The sequence below is a fragment of the Gopherus flavomarginatus genome, chromosome 16 (genome assembly GCF_025201925.1).
Source record: "Gopherus flavomarginatus isolate rGopFla2 chromosome 16, rGopFla2.mat.asm, whole genome shotgun sequence".
Classification (NCBI taxonomy): domain Eukaryota; kingdom Metazoa; phylum Chordata; order Testudines; family Testudinidae; genus Gopherus; species Gopherus flavomarginatus.
The window spans coordinates 3,605,668-3,632,175 of record NC_066632.1 but is presented as its reverse complement, the minus strand read 5'-3'; the positions used below and the strand labels follow the sequence as shown (position 1 = coordinate 3,632,175).

At 54.1% G+C, this 26,508-nt stretch overlaps 1 protein-coding gene and 1 long non-coding RNA gene across 8 annotated transcripts in view; one reads left to right on the top strand and one right to left on the bottom strand.

Moving 5' to 3' along the window:
• NFIX (nuclear factor I X) overlaps positions 1–26,508 on the bottom strand; it is a 219,537-nt gene that overhangs the window by 155,103 nt on the left and 37,926 nt on the right. Inside the window, exon 1 of one of the 6 annotated variants that reach the window (XM_050925426.1) lies at positions 8,496–8,568. The exons of 1 other annotated variant lie outside the window; for it this stretch is intronic. Coding sequence is in view for 1 of the 5 variants with exons in the window: in XM_050925421.1 (XP_050781378.1) it covers positions 6,809–6,838 (30 nt within the window). In the remaining 4 variants the exon portion in view is untranslated. Of the gene's footprint in view, positions 1–5,949; positions 6,040–6,808; positions 7,189–8,495; positions 8,569–26,508 lie in introns of those variants that run through there. 4 more of the 6 variants (XM_050925421.1, XM_050925422.1, XM_050925427.1 and 1 more) reach the window with 4 other exon arrangements.
• Positions 1–26,508, top strand: part of LOC127035495 (uncharacterized) — a 167,614-nt gene that overhangs the window by 116,303 nt on the left and 24,803 nt on the right. The gene's annotated exons all lie outside the window — the stretch shown is intronic.

Genomic DNA, 26,508 nt, shown 5'->3' with positions numbered 1-26,508 from the left:
TTGCAGGGTGCCTTAGCCTTTCCAATGCTGGCCCATACAAGTGATGGCGATGAGCATGGTATAAAAAACGAAATAGAACAGAACAGAAGCTAATCAAAGGCCTAAGATCGGGAGGTGCAGGAAGTCGACTGGGATCGCTTTATGTGGAAGGAATGCTAGGAGTTTGCTGGAGCAGTGCACACACACGCAGGCCTGTTCCTCTATCCACGCAGGGAGCGCCGAAAGCCACGAAGCAGCAACATGAACGTTTGTCTTAAAAACTGAGACCAGGAGCCAAATAATTTCACAACAGGCAGAAGGGAAGGGGCCACTGAAAATCACAGCCGAGCGCTCACAGTGGAAGCCTTCACCGCCAGACACTGAGATCCGAAATCCCAACATTCTCCATCGACAGACAGATTTCCGCCCACCCTGGCCTCGATTTTAAAATCCCCTTGGGCCCTGGCTGGGTGTGAACGGTGTGCCAAAGCCACCTTCTGCAGATGGCTCCTGCCTTTCTAATGAGCGGAGCGTGAGGCCCTAGACTGAACTGTCCCCAGATTTGAGGGGACAAATCTTCCCATCTTGGCTTAACAACTTGAGTCACACATCTGGAATTTTTGAGGCTAAAAAACCATTCAAAGCAAGAGAACCCAAACCCAGCTGCAGGTTGCAATCCCTCGTTCGCCCTACAATAAGTCCTGGCTCTTAGAGAAACTTGTCAGCTGTAGATCTCAAAGTGTATCAGACTCTTTAATGTATTTATCCTCCAGCCTCCCTGGAGGGTGAGGCAGGACTATTATCCCCATGTTACAGATGGGGGAACCGAGGCACAAAGCAGTTAAGCAACTTGCCAAGGTCACACAGGAAGCTGACAGCAGGGCAGGGATTTGAACCCACCTTTCACAATTTCTAAGCAAGAGCCCTACTCCCAGACCCCCTTCCTCTGCTTTCAGCCCCCTTGTGCATGATTAGCCGTTCAGCCAATATTCTGCACCGGAAGGGCTCTTGCTTGAGTAATTTTGCATGCATGAGAAAGTACTTCCAGGCTCAAGACCCAAACTGGACCTGCTTCTCAGAAGGGTTGAGCACCTCCAAATCTCACAGAAATCTGTGCGAGCTGCTGAGCATCCAGCTTCTTTGGGAGAGGGGAAAAAATCAGACAGGTTTTGTTTCAGTCCTTAAACATGGATTTTACAAATGTAGCTTAAATGTAGTTCTCCCCAGGCTGAGATCTTTCACCTTCGAGACACTAATGCCCGCCATGGATTTGAAGGCTCTTCTGATCATCTAGTCTGACACGTTTCATGATCTAAGAAGCTGGAGCTGTGTTATACAAATGTGCCTATTCCCCCCCCTTTAAAAAGGCACCTTTTTTTTGCTAAAAAAATACATAAAATTGCAGGGTATTTGGAATTTTACAACTCCCACATACCCACATTTCTAGGTGTTTTCAAGCTTTTTTTGGATTATAGACATATACATTCTTTTTCGCCAAATCTGTTTAAAATCCACCCCCCACCCCGCCCTCCATTAGAGGCAACACTGTTTTGCAACTGACGCAGCCTATTGAACTTTGCTCCAGTCAGATTCACACGAACACTTGCCAACAGGGGAAAGGCGGGGGGGGGGGGGGAGTGTCACTTTTTTGTGTGTGTGTGAATCCAGGCAGCTCACAGAAAGAGACTTCTGTCAAAATAAACCGGGCTTGCATATGCTTCTAAGGTAGAGCCAGGCAAGAGTTCGGGAGGCAGCAAAAGTTACTTTGCAGAGAGCAAAATCTCATCTCCGTTTAGATTCGGCTCCTTGGAATTGCTTCCATCCCCCCCACCTCATCTCTAAGAAACCTCTCCCTCCCTCCAGATCTGAATGCAATATTCAGCTTGTTTTTAATAGCGTTGGTTGAATTCAGATGTTCCAGTTTTAAAATAAGAAATCTTGGCTTCCGAGCACCAAGCGGTGACGCAGAGCTGCCTTTCCCCCCCTGCACGGATCAGCTCTACCCCCAGCAAACAAGTCCTCCATCATGCTCAAGGAGGGAGCAGGCCGTGGTTAATTTCACATCTCACTGGGTAACTCACTGCAGCACAGGCCCCGGGATCTGAACACACAAGCGGCCTGAATCCGCAGTCAATTTTGGCAGCTCCTCCCAGCCCAGACTCTGCTCTAAACCAAGTTTTGCTGCATTCAGCGCTGCCGTAAGCCAGTTCTGCTTAGCCCTTGAGACAGGACACTACGAGTAGCAGGCTAGTTACTGGCCCGAGATGCTTGCGTCAGGTATGTCGGCGGGAGCTTTGCCCAAGCGAGGACTGCAGGATTGGCCCCTTTCGTTAATTCAACTTGCAAACTTCACTCCCCTGAGCAACGTCAGCAAAGTGAAAGGGGACTCAGGAAAGGCTTTTACACCAGTAACAGGTACAGCATCGGGCGTTTAATAGACCAACAAGGCATAGTTGTTTACTGCCTTAGTGAACCGCGATGGTGTCACTGCTGTAAAATTAGAGTTTCACTTCTAGCAGCCCACACCCAGATTCACCAAGGTATTTAGGCTCCTAAATTCTACTGATTTCCTCTGATTGCTTTCAGGGGACATTAGGAGCCTAAATAATGTGTTGGATCTGGGCCCCGGTTTCTAATGGTTGTCTGTCACTTGACATGACCCAATGCTCTCATGTTTGCACCAATCTCCCCAAGAGCCTGGTGCAAAATGTAACATGCAGGCCAAGCGCACAGTCACAGGATTAACCCATACAAGATTCATCAGAACCAAGGGGAATGGCAACATGACAATCAACAGCAACCAGGCCCTCGAGCCCCTGATCCACCTCTGGCTACAGCAGCTCGTGACCACGGTTGCACGGAGAGAGGCCACCACAAAGCAACAGCCGCCAAACCCCTCCCAAAAAAAAAAAGGCCAAACCTCATCCTCTCAGGTTATCGACCAAGCCCCACTGTCTGCTGTGAGGCCACTCCTAGGGAGACCAGACAGCAAGTGTGAAAAATCGAGACGGAGATGGGGGGGAATAGGAGCCTATATAAGAAAAAGCCCCAAATATCGGGACTGTCCCTATAAAATCGGGACATCTGGTCACCCTAACCACCCCGCATGAAGAGAGAGGAGAATCTGACCCTGTGATTTCATCTGGGCCTCAAGCCATTTGGTGTAACATGTTCAAAAGCACCTAGGAGTACGTCTACACTGTAATAAAAACCTGCGGCACCGAATCTCAGAGCCCAGGTCAATTGACTCAGGCTGCAAGGCAAAAAATTGCCATGTAGATGTTTGGGCTTGGCCTGGAGTCCCGGCTCTGAGACCCTCCCCACTTGCAGGGTCCCAGAGCCCAAACAACGTCTTCACTGCCATTTTTATCCTTCCCCCAACCCAAACCCTGCAAGCCCAAGTCACCGCGGCCATGCTGGGGCTCTCTGCTTGCTCTTAGAACCCTAAATGCTATTGGCTTCCAATGTAACTTGTGCTGCGAAGGGCCAGATTCCAAATGTATTTAAGCACCTCCCAATGCAGATAAGCAACTAGCCCCAGACCCTCCCAAATACTGAGACTCTCGTGTAGCTGCCCGTCTGTGTCTCTACGCACCAGAATACCTTCGAAAGTCTGGCCCTCAGCAGCCTGAAGGTCAATGAAAGCCAGTAGGATTTAGCCTCTTAAGTCATCCAGGCCCTTTTGAAAATGTTCTTCTTGGTGACTTTTCAGAAACTTTGTTACTGTGACCAACACCTCAGCTTCCTGCCAATTAGCCAACGATCACTCTAGGCCAGATCTTCCCTCTAAGCCAAGATTTCCAAACAGCCAGTCCTATTCCACCGATGCAATCTGCAAAGGGTTTATGAGAGTTCAGTCCATTTGTTCGTTAATATCAATGGATTATGTTCAAATTAACACATACCTCTCCATGCGCACCCCCTCCCCCACAATGTGCTGGGCTTTACTGCAAGATGGACCACAAAAAAAAAATTAAAAATTGTTTGCTAAAGGAGAGATATCTGAATGGATATGAATTATTTCACACACCTGCAACTGTTTTCCTTCAGCTGCATCAAGGCATTCCCCCCCACCCCGGCCTCCTTTCCCAGTATGAGCTAAAATTCACGTAGCTACAAAAGAAAGCAGCTTTGCAAAAAATCATCCATAGGTTTATCAAGATATAAGAAAAAGAGGTGCATCTGCTTACTTTGTATTTGCTTTTTTTAAATTTGTTCTCTATCTGCCATATGAAATGAAATTAATATGCCAAAACTCAGTGTCTCAAACGAGGTAGCTTTTGGTTTGCTTTATATATCTATATCTATAGATTGCAGGATAAGGCACTGGAACACAGGACCTTCTGATTGAATTCACAGTTCCTGGGTGACCCTGGGCAAATCACTGAATTTCTCTGGGCCTCAGTTTCCCTTCTTCTGAACCATGCTTTGTCTGTTTTGTTCATTAGGCCCTGATCCTGTCCAACACATGAGCATTAACTCTCTGCTCAGGACAAGCACGTCACATTAAGCACATGCACACATCCTTACAGGAAGAAGGAATTTTCTCTTGTAAACTGTCCCTAGCCATCTGTACAGTCCCTAGCACAAAAGGGAACCAATCTCAGATGGCACCTTTGGAGCGACTGAATACATATAATAATCCAACTAATAATACAGATACACTGCAGTAAACTGCTTCCTCAGCCAAGCTGTATGGACAATATCTCTGCTCAATCTTCAATTCAATGGAGAAGGAAGTTCACTATTTTAAACACAGCAAAGCCAAGATTGAATTCAGCTGTTGGTATTTTCAAATCCCCCCCACCCCATTTTTTTTCTCCTTTGCGAGACAGGCAGGAAAGCCATTATCAATTTCTTCCCCTCCTCACTGCCTAGCAATCAAATAAACAAACAAAACAGGGTTGCACCGATGAGCGGGAAGACATGGATTAAAACTGTTGCAATCTGATTGTGGGTTTTTTTTTAAGTACCGCTGCAGCACTAGTTTGCCATAAAACAGACCAAGGCGACTTTTCCTGCTGCCTTCCCCAAAATGGCCCATAGTCGCTTATGAGGTGTAACCTCTCTCCAAGCCCACAGCACCTGGGGCAAAAGGCTTTTTTTGCAATCTACAGTTCAGAAAAGGAACTGGCAACGTGGCAGTGACCCTTCACAAATAAGAAGTCCTGCCCCTGTCACTGCAATAAATAAAGGCTTTGTTCCAGTTCTGGCTAAAATATTCCCCTTGCAAAAAGAACGTGGATTTCTGGCCACTGCTTTTCAGGTGTGTGAGCCGATTTTCTTTTGGAATTTGCATACCGGGTGGATTTTCCTATAGCAATTGGTTACTTTCTTCCATCCACACACAGCCAGACCCTCTTCGCTGATCATCCACATTCCATCAGCCCAAAATACTAATAAAGCAAATCAAGAGGTAAATAAATTGCGGGTGGCTGTTTTTCTTCTCCACCCCCTTTTTTTTGTGTGCGTGTCCTCCCTAAATTTCATTTGCTTTTTATCTCATTGGGGAGAAATAAAAAAACAAATCCACACACTGGAATAAAACTTGGCTTTATACCAAGTGCTCTGGACTTTATCTCACTCACCCCTGTATAAAAATATTGCTTAATTGTGTTCTCTTCGTTTATTTATTTTCACAAGGGTGTGTGTGGCCTTAGCACACCCAAAAAAGGAAAACTAATTTTTTTAAATAGTGCTAAAAATGAAATTCAAACCCTTTCCCTAGAGCTGCAAATACTGTTAATTAGAGGTTTTCTCACTGGTAAGAGAGGTTTTCTCATTCAAAAGAAGGGGGGGGCGGCTATTACTTGATAACTCTTTAGTACAGGCTTTAAATATAACCTCTGTCTTATTTCAACTGACCAGGCCACTGTGTTTATCCCCGGAAAGGGCTCTCACTTGCTGAAAAATCAGACTCACTACAGCACAACGCCCGCTGAAGAAAATACACCACATACATACACTCACCAATGCCCTAGAAAATCAGCGGGTGTCCTGTTGACTCCCAAGTCAGGACAGGGTAGGGTCAATTTAGTACAATTCTCTTTCCAGCCAAATCTCCTCTTCTCTGCGTAGCCTCTACAAGCATTTGATCTCCTCACCGCACAGCTTTGTGTTTTGGGGGTGTCAAGCTGCCCTTTAGAAAGCAGCTTGGAAACATATTAGCACTTTTGTTTGTTATGAAGCACAAGCAACTGTCCTACACACACACACACACACACACAATGTCCTGTAATCTCATATATGATCTTTCCACACGCTCATCCGCCAGCCACACGGCTCATTCAAGACAAGTAAGACATTTACTGTTACGATATTACATTATTCTGTCTACTGAAACATCTACCCAGATTTGACCTGACCATTGGTGGTGGTTGGTTTTTTAAGGGAGGGGGGTTATTTTGATGTTGTTTCAGAATAATTCTTGTGTGGTGACATTTTTTTTAAAGAAATTCATCTTAAGGGGACAAGGGGACTCAACTGGTTGCATTTTTAAAGCCAGGAGCTGGAAACCCCCAAAGTTGCAAAGCAAAATCCTTGACAGTAAGTTGGCCATTTCTCTCTGGCTGGTTTCTCCTCCCAACCCCTGCCCCTTGTGCAAGGGTCTGGCTGTGCCCATCACCCTCATCTCGGTTTTGTAAATCACATTCACGGTCAAGACACCATCTCTACCCCCCCCCCCTTCCCTCCCTGGAGTTTGTAAAGTACAAGCAGCAGCAAAATGCCCAGGCAGAGGTTCGAGGTGCGGAATACAAAGCGCTCTTGTTCGCTGCTTTGGAAGGGAAAGTATTAATAAGAGGAAATTATTGATTCTCATGGCACGTACCATTATGGTGCAGGGAAACTGGCCAAACATCAGAAACCCATTTTCCCCTCTCTCTAAAAAACAAAACAAACCAAAACAAAGCAAAAAAAAGCCCCCAAACCAGCCAGACGGGGGGAAAAAAACTGCTCTCGAGTTTCCACAAACCCTTCGACTTCTTGCAGCGGAAGCAGGAGACGCCTCGGCCAAGGCGAGAGGAGCGAGCGAGCCTCGCGCGGTTCCCGATCGGCCCGGGAAGGAGGGAAGGGAAAAAAACAGAGGAAAAACAAATTGGGGGGAGGGGGGGTTCGCCTGGCGCTGGGAGGAAAATCGCGACCGGCGCTTCTCGGGCTCTCGCTCCTTCCTCCTCGGCTGGATCCTTTTTTACTCTAACGTCTCGCTCAAGTTGGAAGGAGATTGGCCTGCACAGCCTGGAGAAATGCCACCTTCTGTGCCGCCCGGTTTTGCAACCCTTCCAGCTCGAGCGGTGCAGCGGCGGGGGGGGAGGGACCGGGGGGGAGAGGAAAGTCTGGGCAAGTGAAGCCCTGCAGGAACTTTGCTGCCGAGCTGGCAGAGCTGGGAGGGGGGTTGCTGGTGGCTGTTCCCCCCCCCGGGTTTGGGGCGCTTTATTCGGGTCTCTGGAGCGGCTGGGGGGCCCGGGGGAGGGGGGGGAGGCCAGGCGCTGGCCCAGCACCCTGCTTTGGGGCGAGCCGGAGCCCGAGCTGTGGCCGTGAGTGAAGTAAGAGCCGGGCACTTGGGGGGGGTTAGCCCCAGGAGAGGTGGGGGGGGCGCGAGGGGGGCAGGCAGCAGAGGAGAGAGAAGGAAAAGGGGCCGGGGGGGGACTCCGCACTGTGCCCCCCGTCCCCAGCCAGGCCCGATCCCGCACTATTGCAATCGGGGGGCGGGGGGATCGGGCCCTGAGCGCCGGGATGCGGGGGGTTAATACAATTATTGTCTTTTTTGTCCATTAGAAAGCGGGAGTGGGGTCATTTTATTTCCTGCGGCGGGGGGGTCAGAGACAAATCTTTCCAATGTGTCTAGAGAGAGTCACCCCCCGCTGGATGGGGGCAGCTGATTTCTTACTACCCCCCCCCCCCAGCCAGGAGGGGAACCCAGGTGTGACCCGGCGCGTTTCCCTCCTTCGAGCCCAGCAGCGTTTTGAACTCGGCTTCGCTCCCCGCCGCCCAGCAGATCCGACACTCGCTCCAGTCTCTCCCCGCCTGAAAACCTGGGCACCAGCTACCCACGCAACCAGCTGAGCTAGCTGGTCCGAGCCCCCTGGGCAAAGAGGCGAAGTCCTGAACCCCCCCCCCCGGTGTATTCAGAGGCGCGGGGACAACAGCCCCGGTTCCTAGCTGCACCGTGCCGGGGCAGAAACCCGGCCAGGCGCGCAGAGCTGCAGCCCCCCCGCCACCCACATCCACGCGGGCCAGTTTTCCCGAGACACCAGCGGCCTGGCGGGACTCTCCGGAGCTAGCCCGCGGCCAGCGGGGTGTCTGCTCCAACAGGTGGTAGCAAGGCCCTTTACCTGTCTCTAGCCCGGCTAGTCACCTGCCGCGCCGGGAGCAGCATTCGCTAGTTCAGCGGCTCGCTACTGAGTCACCGGGGCGGGGGCGGGGGCACGGCTCGAGCTGTTTTCTCTTTTGCAAGAAGAGGGAAAGGAGACATTGGGTTATCAAGCAGCAGCCGAGTTTATCCCGTCTCCGAATACCTGTCAGGCTGCATCCAGCCTACATGCTGCCTTCCCCAAACGCGCATGTATCTCTGCAGGGCTGGCTTGTTTGGAAGGGTTCTCTCTGCAGTGACAGGGTATTTACCAAAGCTCTTCGGAGGGGGGGCAACCTGCTGTAAAAACTCCCCCCAGGATACAAAATCGGACTTGCTCACAGAGCTACCAAATAGGGCGCCCAATGACTTCTGCAAAATGGCAGAAGAGACTTGTAGCTTATTTGGGAAGGAGGCTGGGAAAATTCGGCTCCACTCCGAGCTGAGTTTTCAGTAAGCAAAAGCAAATATCTCGGCTGCATTTGGGTGGGGGCCTGCCTTGTAGAAGAACCCCCGCAGCTAGACATATTTTTGGGGGGGCAAAGGGTGGGCGCATTATGTCCAAAGAGTGAAAAGACTTGATTTGAAACAATTCACTTTGCAAAGAGCACTTTAAAAAACACACGAGGAAACAGTTCTGGGAAGCGGTGGATTTTTTAAAAACCACTCGGTGTGTGTGTGTGGGGGGGAGTAATTTAAACTTTTGGTAAAACCTCTCCCCTGGGAAGTTGTCTCAAGATCAGAGGTGTCACCAACTTCGGGCTAACTGCCAAAGTGCCCTGGTCGCCCCATTGAAACATGCAGCGACCACGCAGATTTCACCTTCATTTACTGCAACCTCAAAGTGCGTTCTTTGGGCCAACGCAATGTACAAATACCCAGGCGGGTCCTTCCCGTGACTGGGGCCTGCAGCAGTCAGAGGGGAAGAATTGCTCCACTATATAATAACAGGTTGAATCTGCTGTTTAAAGGCATTTTATTACATGTCACCCAGCGGGATAATAACCTTTATTTAAAACAAACCTTTCCCTTGTTCTGATACATCCTGTGTTTATCCTCAGAAGCAGTTTACAAATGGCTGTTTGCATTTTCCCCAATTTGTTTGAGTTTCTAATTAAATTGCCATGAAGATCCTAATCCATCTTGACATTCTAACTTTCCCAAGTTAAGTAGGCAGCTTGGTAGTAGTTTGGTGTCAGCCTTAATAATACTAATTATTGCAAATAAGGCTCTGCTTTGCTGCTCCCAAAATATTTTTAAACAGCTCCCAGATAAAGGAAGCAGATTCTATTGTTGATAGGAAACAGTCTTGAGCTGAAATTTGCAAAGCAGCGCTGCATAAGCATCTAGGCATAAGCTGATCTGCTTTCACATAATCACATGCGATGCAGGCTTGCCTCATGCACGCCTGCAGATCTGTATGTTTCTTTGATCGGCTGGAAGAATACAACGTAGAGTTTTCTGATAAGAAAACATTTTGCCAAATGTGACAATATACTGTTCACGTGTCCCCCCCTCCAAACTCCCCCCCTCCACAAACTCGATGTTCCCTATTTTTGAGAGGGGTAAATGAAATGACTAGAAATAGGTTTAGCCTCTTTCCACAGTTTTGGGGCTTGGACAGCTCTGAAGGGGCGCGAAAAGAAGAATTAAAAAACCTGAAAACTGCCTCCAAACCTCGCACTCCTTTGGTCTGAAAATCGGTTTGCCTGTTTTTTTCAGAATAGGCGCAAAGCTAAAGCGAGAGACTCGAAAGAGGTTACTCCCTGGACGGGACAGAGCGAGCTATTTTGGAAGCTTGCGTCAGGGAAACGCCTTCCTAGCTCGGGATCTCTGCGGGGTCTGTCGCTTCCAACCCCTACATCTTCCTAGGGAATTCTGATTTTTAAAGATGAAACTGCTCGCAATTTGTGGCGATCCCCGTCTGCCTGCGGTGAATCTAAACGCCGCGGAGATGTCTGTACCTCGGAGCTCCGATGCTCGAGCTGTTCGAGTTGCACTAAATTCACATGGAAGTTTCACTCCCCTTTAGCTAAAAAGTGTTTGACCCGCACAATTGCGGGCGTTGGAGAACTTCGAAAATTAACAGCTGCGGAAGCGCAGATCGCAAATCCAGCTCGAACCAGCACTGCAGTCCTGGAGCGCTGTGGTTTTAATCTTAAACGTGATATATAAGTAAGAAGTGTTTGCTGGCGTTGGCAATCAAACCCAATAAACAAAAGTCAGCAGCATAACAAACCCCCTGCGAGATGGGGAAAAGCTGCCCCCAGTCCTCGTAGATTGATTCCTTTAATATCAGCACAAACCAATACACAATCAACTTCATTCTGCGGGGTAGGCTTTCGTTGTTTTTCTAAAGATTACAAACTACAGAGACTTGAAACTGACGCGTGTTATGTACGGGATGGATCTTCAGTTTTACTTAAAATACTCAACAGAAAGAAATTAGATTGGTTTAATAGATGGAAAACTATAAACTGATCCTCCTAACAAGTTTGAAACCGAGAAGCTAACGAATCTCAGCCATTCAAACACAACTCATTGCATTTTGTTTCCTGCCCAGGAAAGCTTTGGTAGATCTTTTCACACTTCAAACTTTCCTGGTTTTTTTTCGCACCACTAAAATCAACTTGTTTCTAAATAACAGGGAGAGAGAGAAAGACAGAGAGAGAGATATTAATTTTCTTCATTTGCTGATTCAGAGATTTCTCTGTGCATCTAGAAAAAATGTCTTTCAGCCCTAAACAAGGGGCGAAAGTTGCATGTTATTTCTGAAGGAGATTTATTAATAATGCAGGTATTATATTTCATGACCTGAACTAGATCTTGACATTTTGGTTGATTTTAGAAACGAAATTGCATTTTTCCCCTATAGGGTGCGATTTTTTTTTAAAACAAATCTATAATCAACAAACTAAACAAAAGGAGAGATTTGGATGGCAATCGTTCTATTTATTTGGAAACATTTCTGCATCAAGCTACAAATTGGATTGGATTTTGAGTAGTGGATTTGGATAATATTTTGACAGACAATTTCTCAAAACAAAAATTGCAGTTTGCATCGTAAACATGTCAGAGAAAAGAAGAGGAAACTAGCTTCGATTTTTCTCCGGAAGAGAACAATTGGATTTTACAATGATCAAAGAGGGGTTTGCGCTTACACTGCCACATTTGAACCTATATGTTTCTGGCTGACAAAACGAGTATATTTTCTCTAAGTGGATCGAAGTGTTTACATTCTCTCCTCGGAGGAATTTTTATTCCCAGCTTGCCAACATGTCTGTAGCATTTTACATGGGAAAAAAATCGAAATAAGAAGCAGCAAATGAATCTGATGTATTAGACAATGAGGGGAAACACTGTACCGGATTATAGATCTATGAGCTAAGACAGAAGGGCGTTCTGTGGGGTCTGGACATGTAAAACAGGCCAAAACCGCATAAAACTATCCGGCGAGTCCTTTAAAAAACTCAAAGGGAAAGAATATGTTGATTATTTTGACCATATTAGAAAAAGTTACCTGAGAAACAGCCCTGCGCGTGTACAGAAATCTGCATCCTAGTATGTATCAGGCAAGGTTTTCTTTCTAGTTAATGTCACAAATCAATATCTTCTTTCCCTCTGAGTTTATACAATGTTCTATTTCTAAACCAGATCCACACAGACGGAGATATCTGCATCTATCACATAAGATCTGAAGAGGAGCTCTGTGTAGCTGGAAAGCTTGTTTCTCTCCTCACCAGAAGTTGGGGCAGTAAAAGGTTTCCCTCGCCCGCCTGGTCTCTCTCGGATCCTAGGACCAACCTCTCTCCCTAGAGCAGATTTCTTTAGAGTGTGTCCATACATTCTCCCCCCAGGTATTATCCCTCCCAGGTATATGGTAAATGACAGCAATACCTTGATCACCATATTTCACTTTTGTCAACATGGCAACGTCAGAAATCACTCTGCAAAGGTGAGCAGGTGTCACTCCCTCTCCTTCATTAATGGGGAAACTGAGGCACCGAGACACAAAATAAACTTGCCCAGGGTTCTGACACCCAGCTCCTCCCCACACCTGGCTCTAAGCACTAGACCCCACTAGCCAGTACAAGAACCAGCAGTCCTGCCTCCCAGTATCCTACTCTAACTACTAGTCCCTGCTGTCTCCTCTCTCTGCCTAGTGCAGAGCTGAGTGACTTAGCCAGGGCAGCAGCATGTTGAGTGGGCAGTGCCAAGAGCCACCTGGTGTGTCTCTCTCTCCACTCGCTCACTCTGGGCAGTGCAGAGGCACCCCCCCCCCACTGCCCCACTAAGCACCAGTGCCTGGCACATGCCTTGGGCCTGCTCCCCTCCCCCTCTCTCTTAGCTCCTTCCCCAACCAAAGAATCTCCCTTGGCATCCTCATCCTCAGTGCAGTGTGGCACATGCTTCCCGGCCCCGGCAGTGGGAGAAGGGCAGAAGATGGGGCTGCCCCATCCTCCAGGCCTCCCCAAAGGGGCCTGCTTTTCAACCCCCACTCCCAAGAGGGGCTGGAGGGACCCTGCCCCACCTGCCAGCGCTGGAAGGGTGGAGAACTGAGCTGGATACCAGGCGAGAGGAGCCCGGTGGGTACAGTACCCTGGGGCTGGGGGGTGGGGGGCAATAGCATGTACTATTACACCCACCAGTGTGCCCGCCCCCCACCTACAGGGTGCACTGTGGGCAGTGTCATCCAGGCCCATGCCACAGTTTAGGCATGATCCCCAAAGCCCTCAATGTGCTAGGACCCAGAGCTTAGATCAATGCGGAGATGAGAGGTACCGTGCTCAGGGAAGGACAGCCAGGACACCTGGGTTCCACTCCAGCTCAGGGAGAGGAGTGGGGTCTACTGGCTAGAGTGAAGGGGGGCTGCGAGCCAGGACGCCTGGGTTCTATTCTGAGCTCTGGGAGCGGAGTGGAGACTAGTGGTTAGAGCAGGGGGGCTGTGAGCCAGGACTCCTGGGTTCCACCCCAGCTCAGGGAGAGGAGTGGGGTCTACTGGTTAGAGTGAAGGGGGGCTGCAAGCCAGGACTCCTGGGTTCTATTCTGAGCTCTGAGAGAGCAGTGGGGGCTAGGGGTTAGAGTGAAGGGGGGCTGCAAGCCAGGACTCCTGCGTTCTATTCTGAGCTCTGGGAGGGGAGGGGAGTGGGGGCTAGTGGTTAGAGTGAAGGGAGGCTGCAAGCCAGGACTCCTGGGTTCTATTCTGAGCTCTGGGAGAGCAGTGGGGGCTAGGGGTTAGAGTGAAGGGGGGCTACGAACCAGGACTCCTGGGTTCTATTCTGAGCTCTCAGAGGGGAGTGGGGCTAGGGGTTAGAGTGAAAGGGGGCTGCGAGCCAGGACTCCTGGGTTCTATTCTGAGCTCTGGGAGGGAAGTGGGGGCTAGAGGTTACAGCAGCAGACTGGTCAAGTGCCCTTGGTTCTGGGTGCCTGGGACTTCCCCCTCCAGGGCTAGCAGTGAGATCTATGGTTGGCCCAGCTCCTGTGCCTCACTCTCTGGGGTGGGTAATGGGTCTGCTCGGCCCACGGCTCAGGCTGCTGGCACAGATGGGCCAGGGCGCCCTTTAACCTTTGCCCTACAGAGGGCCTGGCTCCCTTAACAAAGGACCAGTCTTGGGGGCAGGAGAAACGTGTGGGCGGACAGTGTCTTTGCCATAGGGCTGGGGACCAGGAACACTCGCTGCCTAGACAGGCTTCCGCGATTAGCTCAGAGCTGGGCAGGACTCCCGGGTCCTTCCCTGGGGGCAGTCTCTCCCCATCCGCCCTCAGCTCACCCCTGGGTGAATTGGGGATGAGGGTGGTACCTAGGGGAGCCATGGGACAAGGCTGGTTAAGCTGCCTGGAAGGCAGGCAGGGTAAGATGAGGAGAAGAGAGGAGTTACCGCAGCCAGGGCAAACAGGCGTTCGCTGGCATCAGCCTTGAGGAAGGATCCGCAGCACCGGACCCACCAGCCGGCCTGGCTGTCAGCCCAATTCAGGTGACAGGGCCTCTTCTCACCTGCAGGGCCGGCTCCAGGCACCAGCTTAGCAAGCAGGTGCTTGTGGCAGCCACTCCAGAGAGGGGCGGCAGGTCCAGCTATTCGGCGGCAATTCGGCGGAGGGTCCCTCACTCCCGCTCGGAGCAAAGGACCTCCCGCTGAATTGCTGCAGATCACAATCACGGCTTTTTTTTTTTGGCTGCTTGGGGCGGCAAAATCCCTGGAGCCGGCCCTGCTCACCTGACCTAGCACACCCACTCCCCGCTCAAACAGCTAGCCTCCAGACCTCTCCCAGAGCCCGAGACCAAACCCAGTGTCAGCACAGCATCTGGGGAACACCAGGCCCTTCACGGCTGCGCTATGTGAATCTGGGCCCCAACATTCAGTAAAAGAAACAAAGCGGGTCTTGAGGGCTGGCCAGCTCAGGGTCAGGTAATGGGAGATGGGGCCTTTCCCCTCTGGGGTACCAGTTCCAATCTGCCCCCAGGGCCGGGGGCTGGCTGGATCAGAGGGCAGGGAATGGGAAATGGGGCCTTTCCCCTCTCAGGGGTGCCAGTTCCAATCTGGCCCCAGGGCAGAGGCCTGGCTGGCTCAGGGGGCAGGGAATAGGACATGGGGCCAGCCAAAATCTGGGCCTCCTAGCCATATGGCACAGACCCCCAAACCTTGGTGTCCCCTACCTAATCCCTCAGCACCTGGAATCCTGGGCCAGGAACATTTCATTCCCTCTTCGCTTCCTCCCCCAGGGCCTTTGGGTTTGCTGACTCAGGGGAATGGGCTAAGGGGTCCGTGACACTGTGTGATCTCCCCCTCTTTACCCACCAGCCCCTGGATTTCGGGAGAACCCCGCCATCTTTAATATTGCCCCTTTTCCCAGTGCCTTCCATTCCGTGGGATCGCTTTAGGTCCGACAGAACAGTTCAGTTAGTGTCTGCTCAGGCTGTGAGCTGGGCCGGCTCGGGGGTTCCTCTCTACGCTCAACAAGGCAGCACGTTCTGCTCGCCTGACTTACAGCGGGTGCCCACCTGTCCAGAAGGGACTGTTGTGACCCTCTAGTCTGTCCTCCTGGCTAACACAGGCCAGAGAACGGCCCCAAAATAATTCCTAGAGCAGAGCTTTTAGAAACACATCTCGTCTCGATTTAAAAATCACCAGTGCTGGCAAATCCACCATGACCCTCGGCAAACAGTTCCAGTGGTTAATTACTCAGTGGTAAAAGTTTACGCTGCATTTCCAGACTGAATTTGTCTGCTTCAGCTCCCAGCTGTTGGATCGTGTGGGACCTCCCTGCTAGACTGGCGAGCCCCTTGTTAAATATTTGTCCCTTATGAAGGCACATATAGACTGGGACCAAGTCACCCCTTAGCTTTCTCTTTTTTAAACTAAATCGATTGAGCTCCTTGAGTCTCTCACTATCAGGCATTTCTAATCTCTAATCATTCTCATGGTTCTTCCCCACCCCCTCTCCAATTAAGCAACATCCTTCTTGCATTGTGGGCACCCGAACCGAACACAGGATCCCAGCAGCAGCCACACCAGTGCCAGATCCAGAGGTAACAGCACCTCCCTGCTCCTACTCGAGATGCCCCTGTTTAAGTATCTCTGGTTTGCATCAGATTTGTGCCTAGACAGATACACTTATACTTGGCTGTATTAAAAGGCCTTGTTTGCTTGCAGACCACGCTGCATCACTGACTTGTGCTCTTATTTATCCCTCACACAATGTGTGTGTCAGCTGCGAACTTTCGCCGTTAACGCTGGGGCCAGCTGGGATGCTCCAGCTCTCAGACAAGCAGGACCAATGGCAACCTCGATGGCCAGTCTTAAGCCCAGAGCTTGGTCCTCCCTCCCCCAAGTGCTAAAACTGGATGCCTGAAATGCACGCTCAGCCCTGCAGTTGGCCCCTCTGTGCCCAGATGTTTGACCAGAGCTCGCTTGGTCACAGAGCAGCATGGTCTAGTGGGCAGACAATTGGCCTGGGTATCAGGACTCCTGGGTTCTGTTCCCAGCTGTCATTGAGCTGGAGTGTGACCTTAGGCACGTCCCATCCCTGCTCCATGCCTCAATTTCCCCACCCATCCTTTGTCTATTTAAACTGAGCACCTCTTGGTGTCTGCTCATTGCCTGGCACGAGGGGGCCCAACCTCCAGTGGGATGTCTAGGTAACCTCATAAAACCAGCCTTGTCAGGGCAGACAGCAGAATCTCTGCCATAGTCTCGTTGCTGCCTGTGAATGGGCAGCAGTCGCAGTGTCAAAGCCATCAGCCAGGCTGGAGCAGCTGAGCTACCAAACCTGGGTGTGTGTGGGAATCCTGAGCCCCAGCCCTCCAGTGGTGCCCATCCCCACCCCCACCTCTGCTGATGCCCCTCAGTCCCAACCCGCAGCCCCCTGCTAGCCCACGCTTGGGCTCACAGCTCTGCGGGTGCCCCACAGCCTTACCCCCTGTGTCCTGTTTGGCCCTGGAGCACGTGGCTTGGAGCACCCTAGTGCTAAGTGATATCGCTGGGACAGGATGGAACAAGGAGGCTCTGGTGGGAGCAGCCCGGGCACCATTCATTATTTAGGCTTCATTCGAAGGGAAGTATTGGCTTCTCCGTTCCTGCCCCAGGCTGCCTGCACCATCCCCCTCTCCCCAGCCACCTTGTGCCCAGGCTGCCTGCAGACATCCCGCTGGGGGGCACGCTAAGGAGAACCTCCCAGCCCCTGGAGCAGGTGCAGAAATCTTGGGTTCTAGTCCTGGCTCTGGAAGGGAAGTGGGGTCTAGTGGTTGGAGCAGCACAGGAGGCGCCTGGACTCCTGGGTTCTCTTGTCCTTCACTGGAGTGGCTGCTTAGAAGCTCAGGGTTTTCTCATTAACACATCCTTTCTAAAATAAATACAATTCAAGCTTCTCCCACACAGAATGCCTCCCCCAGCCGCACCATCCCCAGAGGGGAGGCACCTGCTTGCCCGGAGGTCCTGTTCCCTGGAATGCCCCCTCGGAGCGAGGCACACGGCATGGCAGGTGCCAGCTGCTGCTCCAGCTGGTGATGCGCTCGGAGTGCCCGGCACGGCGCGGCAGGCGGGTCCTGTGGGCCAGGCCGGGGACAGATCAAGGACCGGGCAGCTCAATGTTCGCTGACCTTCCACTCATGTAAAAAGTGACAGGACGACAACAGCCCTGTCCCCTCACCCTGCTCTGCCAGAGGCCCTCAATGCCAACCTGCAGCCCCCTGCAATTACAGCTCTGGCCTCCCCCAAGCTCTCCCACCCACAGCCTATGTGAGCCCAGGCTGCCCCCCACAGCTGGGCTGATGTCCCTCAATTCCAGCCCCCGGCCCTGCCCCCCCCCCAGCTCAGAAACCAGCCCTTTAAACAAAATCAGCTGGATCAATGTTGGTTTTAAGCCAATTTTAACCACAGCACACAGCCCCCCCCCCCGCCTCAATTTATCTGAGCCCTGCCTGGTGGGGGTAGGGGGAGAAACAGGGGGTTAGATCTCCATGGTCCATTCAGCCCTCAGCCTCCATGGGCCCTGGTTAATGTCCAATAAGCAGAGGGCATCTAGAGTTGGGGATGGGGCTAGGAGTCAGGACTCCTGGGTTCTATTTTGGGGTAACCACTAGGCTGAGACCCAGCAGACTTGTTTCATGCAAGGGACTCCCAGTTGTGAGGCAGGGACTGAGGCAGATCTGTTAGCAGTGTCCTGCTCTCTCATTGCTCCCCCCGGCGCTCTGACAAACAGCTGGGTCGGTCACTCACAGTTCCAAGGGGCACTAGCTGTGGCAGCCCCAGGAGATGCCCATCATGGCTGGGATCTCAGGGCACAGGCTGCCCAGCTCCGGCTCCTCTCTGACACTCCCCCTGCCCCACGATCAGCTGAAGGAGCCAAACCCAGTGACAATGAGTCAACAACGGAGAAGTTTTAGAGGGATCTAGTGGTTAGAGCAGGGGGCTGGGAGCCAGGGCTCCTGGGTTCCATTCCTAGCTCTGGGAGGGGAGTGGGCCTACCGGTTAGAGCGGGGAGAGGCTGGGAGCCAGGACTCCTGGGTTCCATTCCCAGCTCTGGGAGGGGAGTGGGGACTAGTGCCTGTGTTATTGTCTGCAAAGCATAGGGAAAGGGGGGTCGGGTTAGATCCAGCAGATCCAGCCCCAGGGTCCCAAACTCCCCTCCAGCCCCTACTCTGTGCACACCCAGGCCTCAAGCAGGGAGCAAGGTCAGGGCCCTGAGCCTCCTGCTCTAACCACTAGACCCCACTCCCATCCCACAGCCAGGGATAGCTACGAAGGCGGAGGGGAGCCGATGCTGGCAGAGAGTGGGGGGACAGGAAGTGGCCAGTCACTGCCAGCCAAGGCCCCTCTCCCAGCCTTGCCCATGGATTCCCCCTCTACCCAGATGTTTCCTGGCACCAATTGCTGGGAGGCCATTTGCTGCAGAGAATGCATGACGGGTGGGATCATGAGTGTTGGGGGTGTGGGGGGGCTGTCTGGCACACGGGCCTGGGCAGCTGCATCATCCCTCCCACAATAACACACCCTTACAGCATGGGACTCGGCTACTGGCGGGATCGATCTGCACCCCAGGACAGACGGACAAGGGCAGATGAAGCCTCATTTGGGGAGGGGCTAGTGATCCCCTTTTACCTGGCTGATCCACAACACGGTAAGGACATTCCTTCTCGCCCTCGTTAATTACCCCAATTAACCCCCTTGGCTGGAAAGGGCAGGCAGCACTAGTGGTTAGAGCAGGAGGGGCTGGGAGCCAGGACTCCTGGGTTCTATCCCCAGCTCTGGAAAGGGAGAAGGTCAAACCTCTCCACCCCTGTTTCCTCAGGATCCTGTCCCCCAGCCCCACTCCTCCCCCTCGCGCTACCAACCAGCCCTGGGATTGCTGAGATGCCAGCAGGCGGCAGAGGGTAGGGAGTGTGTGAGGGTGTCTGCCCAGTTCCTGCATTCCCCACAGGGGTGGGGCAGGCAGCAGTGATGCCTGGCACAGTCCCTCCCCCCCACCCGCACGGGTTGCCCAGGAAGCAGACAAATAGGGGTGTTTGGCAGGGCACCTTCTGCCTCTTCTTCCACAGACCGGTGCGATGAGGGGAATCCAGACCCCCTCTGCCAGTCCCAGCACCCCCTGAATTCACAGCCCAGCCCCTACTCCCAGGGGAAGGGGGCTCTGAGCCTACTTAGCTCTCCAGTGGAGGGTGTTTGCCCAGTCGTGCTATCCCCTGCACCCGTCCTCTCCCAGGGACACTTGCCCAATCACTTTAGCAAGATCGGTGCCAGCTCAAGCTAATGCCCCCCCGAGCTGGAGTAGCAGGGGGAGGGGCTGCAGGTCAGGATTGAGGGGCATTGGCAGACATGTGGCGGGGGGGCTGCAGATTGAGGGGCACCAACAGAGCTGGGGGTACGGAGAGGCCAATGCCCCTTCCCTGGCCTGAGTCCTGGCAGCTGTGTCTGGGGAGGTGCAAGACGATTGTTCCCCATTTCTGCTGCCGGAGTCTATGGGGCAGTGTGGGGATGGGAACGGTTTATAACTCCCATGCAGAGAAAGCAGCTAGGTCCCTAGTAAGGACAAGGGAAGGGCCAGGGGAGATCCAGGGGGAGGGGGGACCCCAGAGCAGCTGGAGATGGCACAGGAAGTGGGGCACCATGTAGGTATAGGGTAAGTTTGGCTGGGCAGGGCATGGGGGAGGGGAACAACTGGGGGGGCGGCTCAGCAGTGCTGTGTTGGGATGACTCACTCTCCCGTCGGGCCTTTGAAAAGGTCTAAAAATAAATCCCTGAATGACCGAAATAGCTGAGTTTTCTCCCTGGCTTCCTGTCCCCAGGCGCTGGGGAAGGCTACGCATGAGGAATGGTCTCAGCCAGCACTCTCCTCTGGGGCGGGCCGTGGCAGCTGTCTCCACAGGGATTCCTCGCCCGGCCACGAGATGCAGCAGCCTCTGGGGTGGGGGACAGGGGCTATTTATACAAGACTCCCAAGGGGGGGCACAATGGCTGGAATTTGGCTAGAATAATCCTGTCCTTATGGAATGTGCCATGGAAGCTTTGATGGCCAAAATGTGTCAGTTTATGTCACGCTGGCACACTGGAGTCAGCACTGTCTGGGGGGGAAGAGTGCCCCCTACTGAGTCCCCACCGCCCCCCTGGCTCTGGAAGGGGAGCAGGTTGGAAGGCTGGGAGCCAGGACTAGCTAGTTCAGGGCCTCCATAGTCAAGGGGCATTACCAGGAGCGGGGATGAGAATCCCGCAGGGACCCATCCAAAGCAGAACAGCCACCCCTACTGGGGAGCTAGGGCGCCCCGGGATGGGGCGGCAGTGGGGCTGTGGGATTGGGGAGCACAGGGCTGGGACTGCCGCCCTTCTCCCCCTCCCCCCAGTGCGCTCAGTGGAGTCAAGGTGCTGCAGGGGCTGATGGGAGAATACGAGCCATGGCAGAGGGACAACGCAGCCTGGCTCGGGCGCGCCAGGGAGAGGCAGCCATGGCGCAGCCCAGAGCCTGGCAGAAGCTGGCAGCAGCCATGGGCCTCCCGCAGCAGATGGGATGGCTGGAGGACAAACAGCGACTTGGGGGGAAGGGGGCAGGGTGGTGGCAAAGGGCCCTCCCTGGTTCTGAATCTCCTGTGCCAGCCGGCTCCCCGCTCCTCCTCCCAGCTCATTTTGGAAAGGGGAGGGGGTCTGCTGGATTCCCCAGCCCCCGGAGTCAATCCCTTTGTAGCTGGTGGGGAAAGCAGCCTCCTGATGTTCTGTTCCCCTTGTAGATAGGGAAAGAGTCAAGTGGAAGAGGGGGGCTGGCACAGGGGGACAAGGGGGGAGCTGCTGGCTGCTTGGCAATCCGTCAGCAACAGGATTTGCTGGCTGCAGCCAGCTGCAGCCATTTGCAGGGAGAGCCACGCGCCATGGCAGCCTAGGGCATTGCTGGGGTGGATTGTGGGGGGCTCGTGTGGACATGGGGGGCAGAGCACAGGTGGGCACAGCCATGCCCCCCCACCCTCCCCCACAGGCTGGTCTTCCTGAAATCAGATGGAGCCTGGATGGCTGACTGCTTGGGTGTTAGCCTGCCCACCATGCTGCCAGAGCTGGGGTGAGAACCCAGGAGTCCAAGTGCCCTGTCCGCCATTCCTTCCCTCTCATATCATTGATTTTTCACAGCTTCCTAGATCCCAAAGCCAGAGAGGCCTGTTCTGGGTGCCTAGTCTGGCCCCTGCACCCCCGCCTGGTTGAGCTAGACAGTCAAGACACTCTGGGGCTAAGGCCCCTCCCTGTGTAAACTCAGCACCATATTTCTGCTCTGAATTGGTCTGTTTCATGCCCCCAGCAGCCGTGGGAGCCGGCCCTGCCTTTGGCTGCTGGCTTGAGAAGCCCTTAGCCCTGTCCCCATCACTGCTGCATCTTCACCCACTGGCTCAGCCCCCCCACAGAAGCTGCATCAGTTTCCCTGAAGGGGTTTTGCCATAGTCTGGCACCAGTCCCGGAGCAGGACCCCACTGGGCCAGGCACCACAGACTTCCCAGGTTTCGCAGGCCTACCCTACTTTGACCCCAAAATGCCTTGTCCCGACTGAAGGGCAGTTCGCCGAGGGCCCCCAAACCCAGCTGGGGATCCCAATACCAGTCCAATGTAGCCTGTCCGCCCTCATCTCCATCGGGGCGGATGGGCCAAGCCTGAGTGGCATCTGCTGTAACTACTCGAAGGGCTGGGAGGTCCGGTGCTGCGCAGACACACCCAAGGGATGGTGCCGCCCAAGAGCCTTCTGATCGGCGCCCGGGGGCTGGGGGGGACACGCAGACAGACACGAGGAAACCAGGAGCCGATTCTGAGCCCCATCTGCCTCCCCATGGGATCACGGCAGCGGAGAGCTTTGAAGAGGGATCAAAAGGGGCAATGAGGTGGTTTTGCCAAGGTTCACAGGGTGCCCTCCTGAGAAGGTGCCTAATTCACCTAGGCTGCCCTTTAAGAGCCTTTGTTATTTCAAAGCACTTCACAGTTTCGCGTTCAATGCCAGCAAGATAAAATCAACCCCACCCCTAAAGCCCACTTCATTTCGGCAGACGCAGCTAGAGCAGAGCTGCTGGCCAAAAGTAGTTACAGGGTCAAGGAACTGGCTGGGCTGTGAACTGCTCAGTTAGCAGCACGACACCCCTGGCTGGAGCTGCTGCTGCTGTAATTTACTCCCCTTGGGACCAGGGCTCCGTGGGGCCAGGATGAGACCGTCCCAAAGAGTTTCTAGTCAGAATTGACGGAGGGTAGGAGAGGAAACAGAGGCAAAGGGAAGGGACTTGTCCATCACCCAGCAGGTCAGTGGTACAACTGGGAATAGAATCCAAGAGTCCCGGCTCCTAGCCCCCCACCACTCTAACCACTAGACCCCACTTCCCTCACAGAGCTGGAGAGAGAACCCAGGAGTCCCAGCTCCCAGCACCCCACTCTAACCACTAGACCCCACTCGCCTCCCAGAGATGGAGAGAGAACCCAGGAGTCCCAGCTCCCAGAACCCCACTCTAACCACTAGACCCCACTTGCCTCCCAGAGACGGAGAGAGAACCCAGGAGTCCTGGCTCCCTAGAGAGTGGCCTTGCCACTGGTTTGGTGCTGCATTTTTGTACTAGATGAAATCCTAGTTTGATCGAAGGGCAGGAAAATACTCTATATTTTATCTGCATTGCACTTAACGCTGGAGAATCTAACAGCTCTCTACAAATGGGTATTAATTATACACTCCCATCCTCCACCCACCCTCAGACTATTTTTCTCCCCCCACTTCAGAGATGAGGAAACTGAGGCACAAATCAGGGCAGAGATTTGTCTGCACAGCAAGTCAGTGACAGAGCAAGGAGGGGAACCCAGGAGTCCTGACACCCACTCCGCATTGTCCCCCCCCCCGCCTCTCCCTGCTTTAGGGTCTCTCTCTCCTCCTTTTGCAGATCTGTCCTTCCCTTGCAGTCTGGTAGCAGGCTGGCCACCCTCCCCCACCTGCACCCCTACCGCCAGCAGCGGGTTGGGGGGGTGCTGGCACCAAGGGGCTGGCAGAGCAGCCAAGTGAGGGCAGACTGAGTCTGAGCTGTTGGCATTCAGTCTCTCACATCTCTGTGAGCTGCATTAAAGAGACAGAGGCAAGTGCCCCTCTGGACAATAAAATGCATCCCCTCCCCTCACCCCAAACTATGCCCTCGCCCCCTCCACTGCACCGTCACTGCCACCCCCTCTAATCCAGTACCAGAGTTCCCATCGCTGGGAGAAAACAGATGCCACCTCCTATTCATGGAGCTGGTATACAGCACAACAATAAGCCGTCCCGGAGGCCGTGCCAACCGAGGGGGGCACCCCATTGAGCACAGCTCTCCCGCCCAGCCCAGTCACTGCTTGGCAGCCGGAATCTGTGCCAGCCTGCGCCAACCCAGGGGAAGGGGGAGAAGGGATGCTGCCCCTTTAAGGGGAGTGCCCTCCCTGGGGGGCAGACGGTTGCCCGCGTCGGTGGCTTGGATCTCCGCATGCCCCTCGGGCGTAACCATGGCACCTTCTTGGCACACATTGCCCCTGCAAGACGGAGCCGGCGTTGCCATGGCACTGGTATTGCCTCCTCAATCGGGGCTTTGTTCAGAGGCTCTTACCCCTTGGAACCTCCTGCGAGGGGATGGCATCCGGGAGCAGACCCCCCACCCCTGCAGGAGGAGATCGGCCCCCCCGACCCCCAGAACAGATCAACCCCCACAGTCCCCCCAGTTACCCTCTAGGAACAGATCACCCCCCACAACCCCACCCGAGCGGATCACCCCACCTCCATGGGCTCCCTACAATTTCCCACATCCCCCCCTCAACTACTGAGAGCAGACTGAGCCCCCCTCCCTTCCCCAACTATCCCCATTGGAGTCACCCCATAGAAGCAGATCTCTGGGCCCAGCCCCCACAAAATACACCGCTCAGGAGCAGGCTGTTGCTTCCAGTGCCTCCCATTACCCCACTGGGGAGCACCTAGCTAGAACCAGTGCAGCCAGGGGAGAGCACACCCTGCCGACCCCCTGCCCTGCTCCCTGCAGCACAGCGCCCCCTAGGGCCAGCCCTGCCTGCCAGGGGACAGTGCCCCCTGCTGAGCCCCAACCCTGCTCCCTACAGCCCAGTGCCTCCTAGGGCTCCCTGGGGCCAGCCCTGCCTGCCAGGGGACAGCGCCCCCTGCTGAGCCCCCACTCTGCTCCCTGCACCCCAGCGCCCCCTGGAGCCAGCTCTGCCTGCCAGGGGAGAGCGCCCCCTGCTGAGCCCCAACCCTGCTCCCTGCAGCACAGCGCCCCCTAGCCCTGCACTGGGTCAGCACTGACTGCCAGGGGAGAGCGCCCCCTGCTGAGCCCAACCCCCAGGGCTCTCACTTTTCTTTGCAAGTCTCCCAGCCAAGGTCTGAGCAGTCTCAGCCCTGCTGAGCTGCTGGTGCCACCAGCCTCGAGGCTGGCACTGCTGGGCAGGGAAGATCTCAGGCCTCGCTAATTAGCCTGGAAGCGGAGAGCACCAACAGCTTCAGCTGACAAGTCACCTGCTTGGCCTGTCGTACGCCCTGACCCTAAGGGGCGCCACAGGCCAGACTGTGATCCCGGCCTCTTGCTTGTCCTCCTGGGACGGCCCTGCCTCGTGGGCCACAGGGCTGGCTTCTCTGCAGGTGCTGCTCCATACTGCCTCCACGTGAAATGAAGTTCAGTTACCTCGGCCGTGACCTATTCTGGCCACAGCGCTCTGCACCCCACCCCCATCCCCTGGTGGGCTGGTCTTGGAAGCTTCTGCCACCCCAAACGAGGTCCTAGCTGCAACCGTGCCCCCAACTGGCCAAGAGAGCAACAAAAACAGCTCCCACTGTCACCAATAACTCCCCCTCCACCACCGATCAAGGAAGACCCAGACAGGCCCTGCCACGTCCCAGCAAGGTTCTGGGGAGGGGGGTGCTGCTCTGCAGGGAGAACTGACACAGTAGAGAGGCGCTCTCCTCACATCAGTGCTCACCCCAATGCCCCAGGGTGGCACTAGGGGATGCTGTGTTGTGGGGGGGGGGGTTGGGGCTCAGCAGGGGGCGCTCTCCTCACATCAGTGCTGACTCCCATGCCCCAGGGTGGCACTAGGGGGTGCTGTGTTGTGGGGGGGGAGGGTTGGGGCTCAGCAGGGGGTGCTCCCCTCACATCAGTGCTGACTCCCATGCCCCAGGGTGGCACTAGGGGGTGCTGTGTTGTGGGGGGGGGGTTGGGGCTCAGCAGGGGGCGCTCTCCTCACATCAGTGCTGACTCCCATGCCCCAGGGTGGCACTAGGGGGTGCTGTGTTGTGGGGGGGGGGGGTTGGGGCCTCAGCAGGGGGTGCTCCCCTCACATCAGTGCTGACTCCCATGCCCCAGGGTGGCACTAGGGGGTGCTGTGTTGTGGGGGGGGGGGTTGGGGCTCAGCAGGGGGCGCTCTCCTCACATCAGTGCTGACTCCCATGCCCCAGGGTGGCACTAGGGGGTGCTGAGTTGTAGGGGGGGGGTTGGGGCTCAGCAGGGGGCGCTCCCCTCACATCAGTGCTGACTCCAATGCCCCAGGGTGGCACTAGGGGGTGCTGTGTTGTGGCGGGGGGGTTGGGGCTCAGCAGGGGGCGCTCCCCTCACATCAGTGCTGACTCCAATGCCCCAGGGTGGCACTAGGGGGTGCTGTGTTGTAGGGGGGTTTGGGGCTCAGCAGGGGGCACTCCCCTCACATCAGTGCTGACCCCAATGCCCCAGTGTGGCTTTAGGGGGCACTGTGCTGTAAAGAGGTTTGGGGCTCAGTAGAGGGCGCTCCCCTCACATCAGTGCTGACCCCAGTGTGGCTCTAGGGGGCGCTGAGCTGCAGGGAATGTTGCAGATGGCTCGATAAGGGGTGCCGTCCCCTCTCAATCACTCATGACTCACACACACTAACTCTTTCCCTTCCTGCACTTGCACTGCAAAGATGATACAATCTTTAATTACACAAACACTTTTCCTCAAACCCTGCCACGCAGCACCACACAATTCCTCCGACAACTTTTGAGGCACATGTTGAGTCTCGTAGTCTAGGGGGGTGGTTCTTTTAAAAACTGTTCGGCCAGCTTTTGTAGGCAAGAATGAAAGAAAGGACTGCAAGACGCTACATGTGTGTACCCGAGACTGTGGAAAGAGATGGCCTGATATGATCTTGCCAAATGTAATTAAAGACTGTATCAAAAGAATTCATATGCACAGAAGGGGCAGAGTTAAG